At 28.0% G+C, this 16167-nt stretch overlaps 5 protein-coding genes across 10 annotated transcripts; 4 read left to right on the top strand and 1 right to left on the bottom strand.

Annotated features, from left to right (window-relative positions):
- Window positions 1-2915, top strand: LOC107073889 (Lipid storage droplet-2). Its single transcript, XM_015334750.2, has 4 exons — window positions 1-164; window positions 994-1327; window positions 1503-1749; window positions 1878-2915. Exons 1-4 carry the CDS (start codon window positions 1-3, stop codon window positions 2162-2164), a joined length of 1032 nt encoding a protein of 343 aa, XP_015190236.2. The 3' UTR covers window positions 2165-2915.
- Window positions 2916-3692: 777 nt separating this feature from the next.
- On the top strand, window positions 3693-6854 carry LOC149032990 (lipid storage droplets surface-binding protein 2-like). Of its 2 annotated transcripts, none has more exons than XM_089170939.1 (4): window positions 3693-3829; window positions 5365-5710; window positions 5795-6044; window positions 6124-6854. In XM_089170939.1, the coding sequence occupies exons 2-4, from the start codon at window positions 5390-5392 to the stop codon at window positions 6366-6368; spliced, it is 816 nt and encodes a 271-aa protein (XP_089027065.1). In that variant the 5' UTR covers window positions 3693-3829; window positions 5365-5389; the 3' UTR covers window positions 6369-6854. The 2 variants fall into 2 exon arrangements, with proteins under 2 accessions (XP_089027065.1, XP_089027064.1); XM_089170938.1 differs by having other exon boundaries at window positions 3746-3882.
- A 715-nt stretch (window positions 6855-7569) lies between these two features.
- Window positions 7570-10328, top strand: LOC107072939 (uncharacterized). Of its 2 annotated transcripts, XM_089170946.1 has the most exons (4): window positions 7570-7735; window positions 9076-9200; window positions 9269-9382; window positions 9507-10328. In XM_089170946.1, exons 3-4 carry the CDS (start codon window positions 9281-9283, stop codon window positions 9888-9890), a joined length of 486 nt encoding a protein of 161 aa, XP_089027072.1. In that variant the 5' UTR covers window positions 7570-7735; window positions 9076-9200; window positions 9269-9280; the 3' UTR covers window positions 9891-10328. The 2 variants fall into 2 exon arrangements, with proteins under 2 accessions (XP_089027072.1, XP_015188769.1); XM_015333283.2 differs by having other exon boundaries at window positions 7585-7735; window positions 9076-9382.
- Window positions 10329-10430: 102 nt separating this feature from the next.
- Window positions 10431-12153, bottom strand: geminin (geminin DNA replication inhibitor). 2 transcript variants are annotated; one of them, XM_015333270.2, is made up of 5 exons: window positions 11786-12153; window positions 11265-11380; window positions 11034-11167; window positions 10771-10943; window positions 10431-10677 (listed from the first exon to the last, which is right to left on the bottom strand). In XM_015333270.2, exons 1-5 carry the CDS (start codon window positions 11837-11839, stop codon window positions 10615-10617), a joined length of 540 nt encoding a protein of 179 aa, XP_015188756.2. In that variant the 5' UTR covers window positions 11840-12153; the 3' UTR covers window positions 10431-10614. The 2 variants fall into 2 exon arrangements, with proteins under 2 accessions (XP_015188756.2, XP_015188747.2); XM_015333261.2 differs by having other exon boundaries at window positions 11780-12147.
- A 195-nt stretch (window positions 12154-12348) lies between these two features.
- On the top strand, window positions 12349-14084 carry LOC107072921 (uncharacterized). 3 transcript variants are annotated; one of them, XM_089170943.1, is made up of 7 exons: window positions 12349-12503; window positions 12570-12658; window positions 13071-13153; window positions 13252-13339; window positions 13425-13560; window positions 13651-13823; window positions 13923-14084. In XM_089170943.1, the coding sequence occupies exons 2-7, from the start codon at window positions 12605-12607 to the stop codon at window positions 13983-13985; spliced, it is 597 nt and encodes a 198-aa protein (XP_089027069.1). In that variant the 5' UTR covers window positions 12349-12503; window positions 12570-12604; the 3' UTR covers window positions 13986-14084. The 3 variants fall into 3 exon arrangements, 2 of the variants coding, with proteins under 2 accessions (XP_089027069.1, XP_089027070.1); XM_089170944.1 differs by having other exon boundaries at window positions 12364-12379; XR_016176081.1 differs by lacking the exons at window positions 13651-13823; window positions 13923-14084 and having other exon boundaries at window positions 13037-13153; window positions 13252-13332; window positions 13424-13477.
- The last annotated feature ends 2083 nt before the right edge of the window (window positions 14085-16167 follow it).

Genomic DNA, 16167 nt, shown 5'->3' with positions numbered 1-16167 from the left:
ATGCGCGACGCTATACCTCGAAAACTTGCAATAGGTGTACGAGGCCAGATGCGCGTCACCTACCGCGAGGGAAGGATTGTATTTTTGTTTTGTATTCTTGTTTTGTATTCTTGTCAACGCGTGAAACATTCGAAATTCAAGAATTACAAATTACTTTTAAATACGTAAGTATAACACATTTATTTAACAGATATTTTATTAAATAAAATTCTACTATTTTTTATAATATAAATTATGATATATGTTATTATATCTTTGTTTATAAATAACGGTATTCTTTAATATTATAATTTATAAGTGTATATATATATATTTATTTATATATAATGTGTCTATTGTATGTTCATAAACTGGTACGTTAAAAAATTTACAATTAGTCTAGATATTTTCATATAAGAATAAATAAATGATTTATCTCGTATATAAGTTATCTTATCGACGTTTTATTTATCGTATTAGAAAATATTTTATTGCAAATTATTTAACTAGATAGTGTAAGACTTTAATTTAATAAAATCGTGATGGATAACAAAGTTTACTTGTTAAAAATTCACCGACACTAGTTGGACGGATATTTCTAGACTCCCGTGAGATACTTTTATCTTTTATAGAAGGGTCGTTTCCGTATGAGAAAGTAGGAAGAAGCATTCGCATTCACGTACATATCTCTAGACAATTTCAATTCGTTGACCTCGTCGAGGCTCATCGCAATGGAAACACGTCTGTTTACAAAACATACATAATAAATACAAACGCTTGTCATGCAGTAATAGCGAAAATTATTATTGTCACATTTATAGTTATCTTGAGAAATAGTATATAGTATTATAATTAATATATATTTAAAATTCAAATTGAAGATTAAGACATGCTAGACGATAAAATCATAAATAAAGAATTATCATATGTGTCTATACATGAATGATAATATTTAATATTATCAAAGAGAAATGTGTCTAATATTATATGTGGTAATGTGAATAATATTTTTAGGAAATTTTTCATCAAAATCAAAATGGCTACGGAAACTGCTCAACTACCTCACCTCGAAGTTTTTCATCGTGTTCTCGAGCTTCCAATGATCGTAATGGCTTTAAATAAATCGGCAGAAACTTATAGTAAACTGAAAGACTCTCATTGGTTGGTACACTGGGCTCTAACCACGGCCGAGAATTCTTTCGAGAGTGCAACCAGGCAAGCTGTACCCATAGCCGTCCCCCTAGCTAAGAAATTCGAGATTCCTATACATTTTGTCGACCACACGCTCTGCTTCGGTCTCGACAAAATCGAAGAAAGAGTCCCATTGGTGAAGGAGAAACCCGAGCAGGTAGGTAAATCGATCCTAGCTCGTGAGAACGCAACAGGAAGAACCTAGATAGAGAAATTATGATGAATATATATATATATTATCTTTCCGTACTCTTCTTCTTTCGAAACAAAATATATATCTTATCTTTTTAAGATTATCCCATTCCACTTATTTTTTTAAAATCTTTCTTCAGATTTTAGCTAATGCCTACGATTTAGCCGTAAAAAAAGTTCAACCGGCAGTTTCAACGATCTATTACGTAAACGACGCTTTATTAGAGCAAGCTACGAATCTGAGAGATATCAGCTGGAATAAAGCTAATCAACTTTTAGATACTCATTATGGTATTGAAGCTGTTAAGAGATTAGACAGTACCGCTGTAATCGTGGACAAATTGATAGACATATATTTTCCTGCCATTGGAAATGAAGATGAAACTAGTGAGTAAAAATAAACATCGAAATAAAATAAATAAATACGCGCGAAGAAAAAAAAGAAAGAAATTAAGAAATAGATATGGAGAAAGATTGAAAGTAATTACAAATAACATTGAACTTTCACCGAACAGATGCCACGGTAGAAACAGAAGAAGAGGACAAACTCCTTCATACTTTACAAATTGTTGGCCGTTTATCCAATAAAACAGCTCGACGTGTTTATCTAAATATATGCCAGCGCACTAAGGAAATTAGCAAGGAAAACCTGAGAAGATACATCGCTTTTCTTTTAGAATTTTTTCAACTCACACAGTACATACACGCGATCAATGATAAAATTATCGAGCTAACGACTCCTAATAAATGCGAACAACCCAATCAACAAACACCAACTAACCAAAACTCGAGTCAGAATTAAAAGCTTTTTTTGTTTTTTAATAATTCGCATCATTTTATCTTTTTATGTATTTTTTATTGTGATTCATAATATTTCGTTTATATAATTAATATCATTTATCAAACATATTTCAATCGACAAAGAAAAAATATTATTCGTAAGAACAACAAAAAGAAAAGAAATAATAAATCCATTAAAAATCAAATAATATAAATCGTATTTAAATAAAGATTTTGATATTTCTGTTAATATCATTTAAACAAACCATTTTATTAATGGTTTAAAGTGTTTATTTTTCCATGGTGTTGTTCTTATTTCTAGTCTAAAATTAAACGTATTAAAATATGTTATGTGTGTTCAACATGATAGTATAAAAAGGAAAAAAAATATGTTTTCCTAATATTCATATATATAAATCAAAATGTGATAACTCTTCGAGAATCGTTTCAACCTTTGAGCCTAATATTCCAATGAAAACACTACAGTCTGGATGATTTCCTTCTGTCGTGTTTCGATATCTTACAAAAAATAAATCGATCTGAACAAGATAATCCATCAAATTATCGTAGTAATCATTAATAAAGTTATTTTTACAAGTTTTCAAAAAAATGTACGAAATAATATTTAAAAATAAAATTTTAAAAAATACACTGTATTTTAAAATAATAATAATAATAATAATAATAATATTTCATATATACACATCTTTATAATAATAATGTACAAATAAGAATATATATTATACTTTTAATATGTACATGAATTAATTAATCCATTGACTATTCTTATCGATTGGTATAGTAGTTTACGATGATACAGCATCAATGATACAAAAACCTCACGCAAAGTTAGTCTAGAGTTGCATTTCATCATGACTCATATTTTCCCGCTAAATCCGATTAATAATGTTATTTATCTTAAACGGGTGCATAGTACAACTTAACGTTCCGTCTATTATGAATCAACACGTAAATCGTCAGCAACAAGTGCCAACGTTTTATCTCCACGTCATAAAATTAACGAGATGAAAGATTATATTCTACTGTGTACATTACTGTACTGCGCAGAAGAAACAACAGGGGCGTATCTAGAAATTTATCTTTTCAGTATCTAAATACGTAGATGGGTTGAAAAGTTTCGAGCCTAACATAGAAAGAATTATTTCAATTAAATTTACTTTTATTTTAAAAAGAGATGCAAAATTTATCTTAGCATATTATTTTTATTAATTAACTCTCTACGTTAAGGAATAAAAATTTCATGAAAATAAAAAATGTTTCGCTTTAAAAAATTAGATTAAAACAAATGTCTTGATGCATTGATATATGTATGACTAATCTGACGGGCCTTTGAAGAATTTTGTAAATTAATTGAATTAAGCTTATTCTTTTTAGCTTTTTATAAGCTTTTAATGATATAAAAAACTTTAAATTTAAGATAACATGTAAAAATTAACTTATGAAGCAAAAAATAAAAGAAAATAAGAACAAGGGTTCTTGTTTTGATTGATACGGTATTTAAGATGGCGCTGCATTTGGTCTTCACCGATGTTTCGTTCTTACTTCCTCGTCGTTTATTGGTGCTTCCTCTTCCTAACCGACCAACGAAAAGATATTATAAAAAGATGAGCATCACGTAAGCCGGCAATACCAACGTTCAGTATCTCTTCGAACAAAGTGAGACATAGTAAGTGTTCAACGAATTACTTGAAAACATTTTGAAATAGTGTTTTTTTTATCGTAAGTCTGTTTTTCAAAATAAACTAATGATTTATTAAAAAAATATTAATATAATTTAATATATTAGAAAATAAAGTAGAATTAGATAAAATGTATTTTAGTCACAATCTCGAAGTATCTTTCTTAAGAAATATCTATATATGTGTACGAGTACATATGCACGTACGCCCAGAAATATTTTAACAATTTTTAAACTTCATTATAAACAATTATGATTTACACGTCAAATTATTTCTTAGCTTTTCTATATTCTTTTTCTTTTTAATTTACTTTTATTTTTGTTTTGATTATTCTTTATTCACTCTTTTTCTTATACTTTTTTATGACTTTGATAACAGTCCTACATACGTGACCGGAATTTGAAACGTTTTCATACTTTACATAAACTTACATCATCTTTTTTATTGTTTTCCTTGAATAAAATTAAGAAAAATAAATTTATAAAATGTATTTCTATTATATTTTAGGTTATATACGAAAATACAAAGAAATTCTATTGAATTGATTTATCGATTGGCCCTGTATAATTTAATTAAAAATAGAACTCAATTAACTATTAACGATTTCGATTATTCTCTTTTCTTTCCATTTAATTATTTATGACTATTCATTCAATATATATTTAAAAATCAATGCACTGTTTACGTTTTTATGCGCCATTTTTTTTTTGCTAGTAATTTTCCCAAATTTAAATTAAATGAGATAACAGATAAATAAGTCGATAATCGATCCGATAAATATTTAGACAAAGCGGCAACAACTTTGACTATTTTGAAATTTAATTAATAGAAAGTAAAAGAAAAAAATTTCTTCTATTATTGATAATGAAATTAACGTCTCACTTTCTTTTCGAGAAAGTTTTAAGAAATTTGTGTTTTCTAACGTTGATTGATCATTCGATCAATTCTATTAAAAAAACTTCAAATTTATAAAATATATATCAAGTCTAAAGTTTAAATACATTTTGACTCATGCAAATTAAATTGATGTATAATAAAATTATGAGTAATGTGATTAACTAAAAACTACTTTTAATTATTAAAAATTATTGTTTTGTTTATTATACGCCAATTTACTTTTCTATTTGCAATCAAAGAAAAAATCAAAGACGTCTTAGTAAAATCTTAAGACGAGTAAGATAAATAACAGGAGTCCAAAGTATAATACTATTCAAAATATGACGTAATTATAGTGTACTGATCAATTACAAGGTAGAGGAAAAAATGTGGTAAATAAAAAAGATAGATAATAACAAATCTCCAATATCCTTCACGGAATATTAGATAGAAATAATGATAAAATTGATGATGAAAGGTTCAAAGTCAACAATATATAGTGATAGTATATAAAAATATTTAAAGAGAAAATATTTGTACCCTATTTTTATAAATTAACTAAAACAATTATATTTATATAATGATATAGTAAAACTCAGTGCATACATAATAAAATTGTTAATGTAAAAAGAATTATTGTTCGCAGAGTTTGAAAAGAGAAAAAATCCAAAATGGCGGAAACTAAACAAGAAAACAGTTCAGGTCCACAATTGGAGGTATTAAATCGAATGAAAAAAATTCCCATGGTTCACTCAGCTATAGAGAAAACAGAATCGACGTATTCTTACCTAAAAGATTCGAATCAATTTGTAAACTGGGCTATGAAATACGTAGAAGCTGGATTTAATTATGCTACTGCAACAGCGGTACCGATCGCAGCGCCATTGGCAAAAAAATTTGAAGGACAAATAAATGCTGTTGATCAGAAACTATGCGAAGGACTCGATATCGTTGAAAAAAAAGTTCCAATGGTCAAGCAACCGCCGCAAGAGGTTAGCGCAAATTTTGAATTTTGATGAATCTGACGTAAATGTTAATATGATAAATAAATAAATAATAAATGATTTATTTATTAGATTTATGACGCTGCTAAAGCTGTAATGAGCAGTCCTATTCAGCCTACGATAGAAAAACTTCATTCTTTAAAGACATCGGCAACTGTACATGCTTCAGCGTTAAAAGAAATAAGTATAACAAAAACTAACGAATTACTGAATACTCAATTTGGTACCATGGCTGTCCAAGGTGTAGATAACACCAGCGTTCTTATCGATCGTTTATTGGATCATTATTTCCCAGCTGTCGGTGGAGAAGAATCTACACCGAGTATGTGTTACTAACTTTTAACTATTAATCCTAAGAGAATTTGCACACTTATTCTATTCTATCGATTTTTATATTACAGATCCAGTTTCTGCTGAGGAGAACAAAATCTTACACATCGTACAAAAAGTCGGACATTTGTCTACGAAAACAGCCAATCGCGTTTATCATTCTGTTGTAGCACAATTGAAAACTATTACAGAGGAAGACGTAAAAAATTATACCTCCAGCGTTTTGTCAATTCTTCACTTAACACAATTCCTATCTTCTGCACAAGAGCAAACGGAAGAAAAAACGAGTTCAACGCCTACACAAGAGAAAAAATAACGCTCTCTCTGTTAACACGACTATAACTTTTACTATTTAGCAATAAGATATAAAATTGAATATGTTTTAGAATTATCGATATTTATTTATATATATACTAACTTTCAATGCACAATGTTTAATTATGTATACATGTACACAATCAATCAAAGATCAAATTTTCGTTTTTTTTTTAATGTTTAATTATTGGCCGAAATGCATTACTAATGCAATTTTTGAGCTACGACTGAATACTTACGTGTAAAAATAGGAAAAACTTTTTTAACGATAGAAATCGTAGGTATAATATTTAAAAATTATCGAACAGTGATGTTTATCGTGATTGAAATGAACATTGCAGATAATCCAATGCTACGTGTGTACAAAAAGTTTTTCTACATGAAACATTTTGTATATATATATATATATATGTTTTACACAAATAAAATTGAATAAATATATATTTGTAGTTACAAAACTAATAAAATATAAAATCATGAAAAAGAATTTTAATATGATATATTAGACTCTATCAAGAAAAAAATAATAAAAAATGTAAGGAACCTTAAAAACAAACTCTCTAATGTGATGAACAAACTGACAATAAAATGTCCATCATTTTTGTAGTCTGTTAAAAATTCCTTGTTTTAATATCGTTAATTTACATTAATTATACATGAAATAGATCAAAACAAAATTTTATGAGAATTAGATTAGATTAGTATAATCTTTTTTCCCTAATTTTATTTCAATAAGTTTAAAATTTACCGCTTAAATATCTTAACCAATCAAATTTAAATGGACATTACGCATATCTTATTAAAATAATTTGTCCAATATAGCAAAAAAACATAGAACTTAAAATGTTTTTCTTTCCTGATTTTTTTTCTGTCTCCTTGATATGGATTATATTTATGTAACATCTTTGAGTATAATACAAATCTTAGGTTAGAAAATTACCTACCTATTCAACCAATCATAAAGAAGTATAATATGAAATTAAAATGAAATATACATCACGTAAAAGTATTGCGATTTCAAGGACTAATTAATTACAATAAAATTATTAAAGTTAATTATTTAACAAATGAAGTATTTTATTCGATTAAATAATTTATAATATGTTTAAATTAAAACTTTTTCCCTCTTTTTAACAGGTAAAAATGTCAAATGATAAGAATTTTCATACGGAGATAATAGAGAATTTCTATATTATTTACTTACTATTCTTATACGTAATAGATACTCTTTTTTTTTTACTAGCTGTCTTACCTTTAGTCATGGCAGACATTTAGTGAGTTGCTGTTATCAGGAATAAAGTATATTTCCTTGTCAGATAAATTGAAATATCAACTCATTACAGGATTTCATATTTACTTATTTCTCGTGTAAGCAATCTTTGTAATAATAATTATCCAAAATCTTCTAACTTGTAAACGTTTTTGTTAAATTTTCTTTAAACTATATCTTATCTTTTAATCGATAGTGTAAAATATTTTTTTCTTCTTTTTTATTATCCAACGAAACAAAATTATCTCATATCTCGATTAGATTTCTTAACGAAATATATTTAAATTGAAAAAAAGGGGAAAATAATAATATTGTTTGTAAATAATAGCAAAAAAGAAACAAATTTGTATAAATTTAATGGATTATTAGAAGCATCAAGAAATAATTGATTTTTTTAGCTTTAATTATTAACCTTATCTAATCATTAAAGATAAATTTTATACAAGGATATATATATATATATATATATATATATATATATATATATATCTCATATCATATCATCATATGATATACAAACAATTAAATTAATCATTGTTAAAAATGTGTGTGTATTATTAATATAAGATTTTATTGCCTAAATTTTTTTAATGGAAAAAAAATTTATTAAAACAATATTCAGTTCATTAATTATTTAATTTAAATTGTAAAAAAGATCAAATATAGTTTATAATATAATTAAATAAGTTATTAAAAAGGTAAGAAACAAACGAACATCGAATTTTTCTTATTGAAAATAATTAGATGATAGTCTTTGATTTTGTTGTTACGGATATTAAATTTAAAATTTGTTGCATTCTCGAGTTAAAGAAAAAAATATTAAAAATAAGAATAAGATAAATTTTGTTTTTAAACAATGTGCTGTATGCTTGATATTTTTTGTTCGTACATTGCATCACTCTGCAGAAAATACGGATTTGTATGTTGCACTTGCTTTCCGGAATCCGTTAGTGATGATACCAGCCTCGAAAATTTTAATTATTTACACCAGGATTACAGCATTTAAATATTTATAATTAGAAACAAAAAAAAACGAAAAAAGTTCGATTCCCATACGTTTCTCAATACAATTCCACCTTTTCGTTTCCATAATTTCTCTATTGTGCTATGTTATTAACCTTATTCACCTATCTCATTTATAATTAGATTTTTGTCAAAGCTTTACTCCAAATTATTTATCTGTTATTTGTCAATGATTTACCTTTATTATTTGCTTATTATAAATATAGTTAGTAATCATCATACGTTCTTCTTCATTTTGTTTCACAATGTTAAAATCAAGCTCTTATTTAAATCTTTTTCTTCAAATGAATTTTTTAAATCGGCCAGACCGCATTTATAGTTTGTTTACTTTTCTTTCTATTTCATAAGTACATAAATAATTATAAGTGAATGTTAATTAGCGCTTCAATCGCTTTCAAAAACGTTTTATTTTCAGACTAAAAGACTCATTAGAATAAAGCGTATCAAAAACAACGTCCGGGAAGTGACCCCAAAAACCTTTTCATTCGTTAGTTTTTAATTTTTCTCTTCAAGTAAAAGAAACGTGGAAAATGGTCGAAGGTATATACGCAATGGAGCAGATTTTCATAGACGAAGAGACAGGTGAAAGTTTGATGCAATCTTTCCAGGACAATTTAGAGATGCGTAATCCTATTTGTTCAATGAACAATGCTGAAACTGGTGAACCTGAAGTTAATTTTCAAGGGAGTGCTACGCAAAGAAGTAGGAAAGTACCTTTTCAGGTGAAGAATATTTTTCAATTTAACAACATGTTTTACGGGTGCGGTTAATTATACTTTCTATAAATTACTTTAATACTTTCCAAATATGTCTTCGGATTAAATATTGAAATATTATTTATTACAGATACCAAAACAAGTGAAAGATAATATGATGCCCAAGAAATCGGGCTGTAAATTAGATAATATGGAAATGGAGCCGGTTCCGATAGGATCATCTTTCGGACAAGTAAATCCAATTTGCTTGTTTCTACCAGCTGTCATATATTCTCGTTGGGTTTTGGTATTACTTATGATATTTGAAGTTATTCTACATGTTTGGGCACATCGCAAAAATAAGTTATTGAAAAATGCTAGCGTCTACTTTCGCTCACCGTTCCATGCTATATCTTCTGAATTTTGTGCTCTATGTCAAAATGAAAGTTGCATGAATCAAGTTGAAAAATTGCAACAAAAACGTATGCACAAATTCTTTCGACAGTGTAATTACATGAAAAGAATAGTTACATGAAACATCTTTATAAAAGATGAAAACATATTGTACTTTGTCATTATAGATAAATATTTGATCAAGTTTGGCAAGCATTAGACATTACTACTTTACATTAAATAATCTAAACTATCTAAGGATATCTTAAATGCAAGTTATTACAATATTAGTAACAATTTGGTAATAAACTAATCTATTTTTAATGTATAAGTAACTGTGCTAACAAAAATCAAAAGTAAGACTAAGTATATTTTTATACATAATAGAAGGTGGAAGATAAGCATTTTATTTAATGAACAAAAAGTAAATGATATAATTAAGTAATCATTATTCTTATATTTTTGTTTGTATAGTAAAAGTATTTTATTGTTATGACATAGGCTTATATAAAGGTTTTATTTTTATACTTGTTAAATTGTTATTAGTTTATAATTTTATCAATAAAAATATTTACCTAAATTCATTCCTTATTACTGCTACTATATATTAATAAGTAAAAAAAGTAAATTTTATATATTTTCATGAATAATGAAATCCATGAGGAATCTAACAGTTTCTATCTTAGATAAGAATAACGTTAATTATATTTATTTAAATTAATAATAAATATTTAAATCATTAAACTCTTAATATAATATAAATACAATTTTGTTTAATTATCTTTAATTTTTTTTAAGGTTTTATTCGATATGGGGTTAAGATATAAAAGTAATATTTGGATCACTCTTGAAAATTTAATATAAAATTAAAGAGCACTATCTTCCAATGAATTGTGTATACCGTTGCTATCATCATCTCCAATCATCTCCTGTAAATAAAACATAATATATATATACATTACATCAACATTATCAAAATCATTCGTTAACTATTAATTGCAATTAATTTTTCTTTCACTTACTTGTAATACTTCAACTAATGCCCGTGTTTCATTCAACATTTCGTTACACAAACGATTTTCTTCCTGCAATGTTGCTATGCGTTCGTGTAATGCTTTATTTTCATCTAGCGCATCATGAAGTGCTATTCGTCGTCTTTCTGCTAATACTTGCCAATAATTCTCGCTTGGACCAGCTGTAATACAAAAACGCAAACATTTAATTAGAGATCCATGTAACTTCTTCAATGAAGATACATTTAATGCAAACACAATTTGATATACACCTTCAGATGTTAAATCTTCTATATCAATTCGAATCAACTCTCCTCTACTTGTTTGAACTGCCTTATTTTTACAAATAACTTTTTTGTGTTTTTGTTTTGTTATTTTTGGTTTCTCCGTTGTGCTTTCGATATCTCTGTTGTAAAAAATCATACAATAATATTATTTCTTGTAGAATACATTTTTATATATATCTAATATATAACACAAATAAAGTAAATATATTTTAATACTTTTTTAATGCATCTTTGATTGATGAATCTGTTTTGATGGTTCTTCCACCGCCAACTAGATTTTCCTTGTCCATAGCTGTTGGTTGCAAATCGTGTAAAGATTCTCTGAGTTTAAGCTGTGTAATTAAAATAAAGTAAATAATTTTATACAATCTCTTTTGATTGTACAAGGAAATGGCTAATTATCTACTCTTCTACTAATACATGTTATTTTTAACGATGACATGATTTTTTCAGTAATATTTTAATTAACAAACAATATTTAAAAATGTTTTTACTAAAATTCGTTTATGTTATAATTTAAATTAAACTAACTGCTATTTTGTTAGAATGGACTTCAATTAAGTATCTGTTGTGTTTGTAAAATATATTTTAATATATATATATATATTTCTTTTCTAGAATTGTATTCGTAATAAAACATTTAACAATTTAATTTTTTTACAATTCAATGATAACATTTATTCACGATATTTTTGAATTAATAAAAAAAAACTAGAATAAACAATATTTACATTAACCTCTGATGTGGTAATTTTGGCGCCAGAAACTTTTTGATCACTTGTAGGTTTCATGATTCAATAATATATATAAAATGAACTTTATGTTTCAAAAGAATAATATGCGAACTATATTTAATATCTTATTTTATGAAAAATAAACCAAATATAACGATATATTTCATCCGATATTCATCGTAAATATCCACAGTTGACATGTGATTTAACTGGTCACTTATAAACTCATCACAACCGTTTAGAAACTATAGTTCAAGCCACCAAAGTTCAAATAATACTAGAATTAACTGTCACACTTTTTAAACATAGAAAAAAAGCAATTTATATAAAAATACTGTTTATATAATAAATCAAAACTATTTTTCGTATTTTATTAAAGATCTTATTTTATATTTAAAGTTTTTAAGAATGAATAAAATATATATAAAAATAATTACAGTTGACTACACTGAACTATGAAAATGTTCCTAGGCTATAGTAATTGATGCGCCATCTATAGACTCAGTTTTAAAGCGCAACTTTCGTATATAAGCGGCACTACAGAATAATCAGTATTTAATTTGAGTATTTAGCAATAGTCCCTTATTATTTTTCTAGGAAAGTTGAATAATCATTTTTCGTTAGAAAGTATATTTAATTAAAATTCCTAATTTTGTGTAACCTAAAATATTTGGTTATTTCTCCTCTTATCAAATATCTTAATCTTTCATCTATCAATAAAGTAATTATATTTAATATTTTAAATATGTTTCCAGTAATAAAGTTGATTTGATTTTATTATAAACAGATTACATTTCTACTTTGGAATATCGATACCGAATAATGAAACCAGCAAGTGAAACGAAAGTTCTTGCCTCCAAAACCTCCATTTCAGAGGTTAGTATAAATATTGATATTATTATATTTTCTTTTTATTCTTTTATCAATATTGTGAAAATATTTAATAATAAATTAGATATTTTGTTTGTTAGACTTATAATAGAATTGGATTAGTGTAAGGATGAATTTTTTTAAATAGTCTGAGCAACAAGTTATAACATATGATAAAAACATACCCTAAGTGACAGTTGATTTAATTTATATTATTTTTCAAACGGATGTTAATAAATATATTTAAATAATTATTTCTTTATCAATACGTATTGGTAAAAAATTATTGCTAAAGTAACATAATTTAATAGAAGGTTAGATTAATCGAGCCTTAGTTCAACTAAGGGATGTGGTATATCACAGTTTTCTGTTTTATTAAAACAGGCTAAGGTCAGAAAGTCATTTGCACATTTTATAGCCGGAATCTACGGAAAAAGGGATCTTGAGTGAGACTGAAATTAATGTCACGACAGAATTACCATTTCAAGATACAGTAAAAAAGTATTTATATATATATATATTTTTTTTTTTATTTATATTGTATTGGAAATTACTGCATCTTTGAAGAATTAATATTATTATACGATTTTCTACTTCAGGGATATTCGAAATATATCGGAGAAAGTAAAAAACGAAATTCACGTCAAAGCGGAATTACCACTTCAAGATACAATAAAAAAGTATTTATACATATTTTTATTTATTTAACATTATATAGGAGACTAATGTATATTGTAAGAATTAATATTATTATACAATTTTATACTTTAGAGATGTTAAAGACACATCGGTGAAATCAAAAAAAGAAAGCATACAAAATAAAAATTATTTTTACAAAAAAGATAAGGCAGTTCAAACAAGTAGAGAAGAGTTGATTCGAATTGATATAGAAGATTTAACATCTGAAGGTGTATATCAAATTGTGTTTGCATTAAATGTATCTTCATTGAAGAAGTTACATGGATCTCTAATTAAATGTTTGCGTTTTTGTATTACAGCTGGTCCAAGCGAGAATTATTGGCAAGTATTAGCAGAAAGACGACGAATAGCACTTGATGAAGCACTAGATGAAAATAAAGCATTACACGAACGCATAGTAACATTGCAGGAAGAAAATCGTTTGTGTAACGAAATGTTGAATGAAACACGGACATTAGTTGAAGTATTACAAGTAAGTGAAAGAAAAATTAATTGCAATTAATAGTTAACGAATGATTTTGATAATGTTGATGTAATGTATATATATATTTATATTATGTTTTATTTACAGGAGATGATTGGAGATGATGATAGCAACGGCATACACAATTCATTAGAAGATAGTGCTCTTTAATTTTATGTTAGATTTTCAAGCGTGATCCAAATATTATTTTTATACATTAACTTAATATTAAATAAAACTTTAAAAAGAAACTAAAGATTATTAAACAAATTTGAATATACGTTATGTTTAGAGTTTAATGGTTTAAGTTTTTGCGGAATGCGCCACTCAGGCGCCATGGCGATTCGCGCCGCAGGTTGGATGTCGACTGAGCGGCGACAATCAGTGTTTATGTTAGATTTCATTATCTCCAAGCGATAGGAAGGCAGTATTGGTTCTTGAAAAGGTTCCTTAGCTATTGATATTCTTTCGTATAAAATGTCAAATCACACATTTTAACGGGGATAAGAAAAAATTAGAAAAAGGTCTTTCTAAGACGGCGGCTCTGAAAATATCTCTGGCCTCGGTTGAGACTCGACGATCGTGGCAAAAGTATCTGGAAAATTTTTACAGTGTGGTTTTGTTCGAACCCCGAGAAAAATGGATATCAAAAGTGAAATCAGTTCTAGCGACGATGAATTCTGTTTTGAAATAGTCCAGGACGAAATCGATCACATACATAACAAAACTAGTGATAAAGAATGCGAAAGTAGTGATGAAGATGATGAAGTTGTATTGGATGTAAGGAATCGAAGGATCAGAATGACAGACAGCGATTCCGAAAGTGACAGTGACGCCCCACAACCCTCTGATCAATCGGAATGGACACCTTGTGACGAATCAATGGAAATACCACCTAGGATAAAATTCATTCCCGGTGAAAGACCTGCAGGGCCACAGGTATCCTCAAATGTTGTAGAGCCTCTAGATTTTTTCAAGTTGTTTTTTACCGATAAGCTGGTGGATCAGATAGTAGCAGATACGAATCGCTATGCTTCAAGAAAGTTAGAGGAAATGGTGCTGTCATCACGATCAATTTGGCGCACGTGGTATAATGTTACAAAAGCAGAATTTTGGGCGTTTATCGCAGTTATAGTAAATATGGGGACAATGACAGCGGCCAATATAAAAGAATATTGGTCAACAGACGCTACAAGCTACATTCCATTTTACCCGAATACATTTTCAAGAGATCGGTTTACCCAAATTTTTTGGATGCTACATACAGAGATAGTTTCAGCGCAAGGTAGCTACACCAGAACACGTTTACAACTAATAAATGGCTACCTTGATTACATAAATTCAAGTCTTTTGAACTATTTCACACCGGGCAAAGAGATTTGTGTCAATGAGTCTATTGTAAAATCCAAAGGACGGGTTTCATTTACTACATATAACTCAAAGAAACCGACCAAATGGGGTATCAACATTTACATACTGACAGATTCTGGTACGGGATATATTTGTGAAATTCTACCGTACTATGGCAGTCTGACAACACAATTATTAATAAGACCGGACCTTCCAGTATCAACAAGAATTCCATTGCATTTATACACAATGCTATTGAATAGAGTTCCTGGTGCACAGGGACATCATATGTTTACTGACCGGTATTACACTAGCTACATTTTGGCGAATGAATTACTTAAACTGAAGTGTCATTTGACTGGGATCTTGCCTAATAGAAAAGGGTTGCCAGATGTGATTAAAAAAAAACAACTTCCTAAAGGAAAACCGATGGTAGCCTACCGCAGAATTGATAATTTGGTTCTAGCGTGGAAAGATAAGAGAATTGTTACGGTATTGACAAATTTTCATAATGCGGCAATGAGTGACGTAGAAAGAACACTCCGGCATGGTGTTCAAACAGTTGTTAGAAAGCCCGATGTTGTCATTAATTACCTAAAATCCATGGGCGGCATTGACCTGGCCGATCAGTATGCCTCCACATACTGCTTTATGCGAAAACCATCGAAGTGGTGGCGCATGCTATTTTTTTGGGGACTAGAAATTTGCTTAATTAATTCTTATATTCTGTACAAGCTAGTCAAAAGGCAGAGAAACGAACAGCCACTTAACCACTTACAATTCCGAAAAATGTTAGTAAAGCAGTTGAAAGGAGATTTTCAACAGCCGCGAAGACCTTCAACATCGACGTCCAACTCGGATGAGATTCGGCTCAATGGAAAGCTCCACGTAATGCTTAGTGGTACAAAAAGGGATTGCAAGGTTTGTTCTATCCGAAACACACCAGGTGGAAGACGCGAGACGAGCTCTTATTGTGATACATGTCCAGACAAACCAAGAATGC

This window comes from Polistes dominula, unplaced genomic scaffold (assembly GCF_049000335.1).
Source record: "Polistes dominula isolate Pdom_NZ unplaced genomic scaffold, Pdom_raw_medaka contig_31, whole genome shotgun sequence".
NCBI lineage: Eukaryota > Metazoa > Arthropoda > Insecta > Hymenoptera > Vespidae > Polistes > Polistes dominula.
This window is presented reverse-complemented; position numbering and strand designations above follow the sequence as displayed.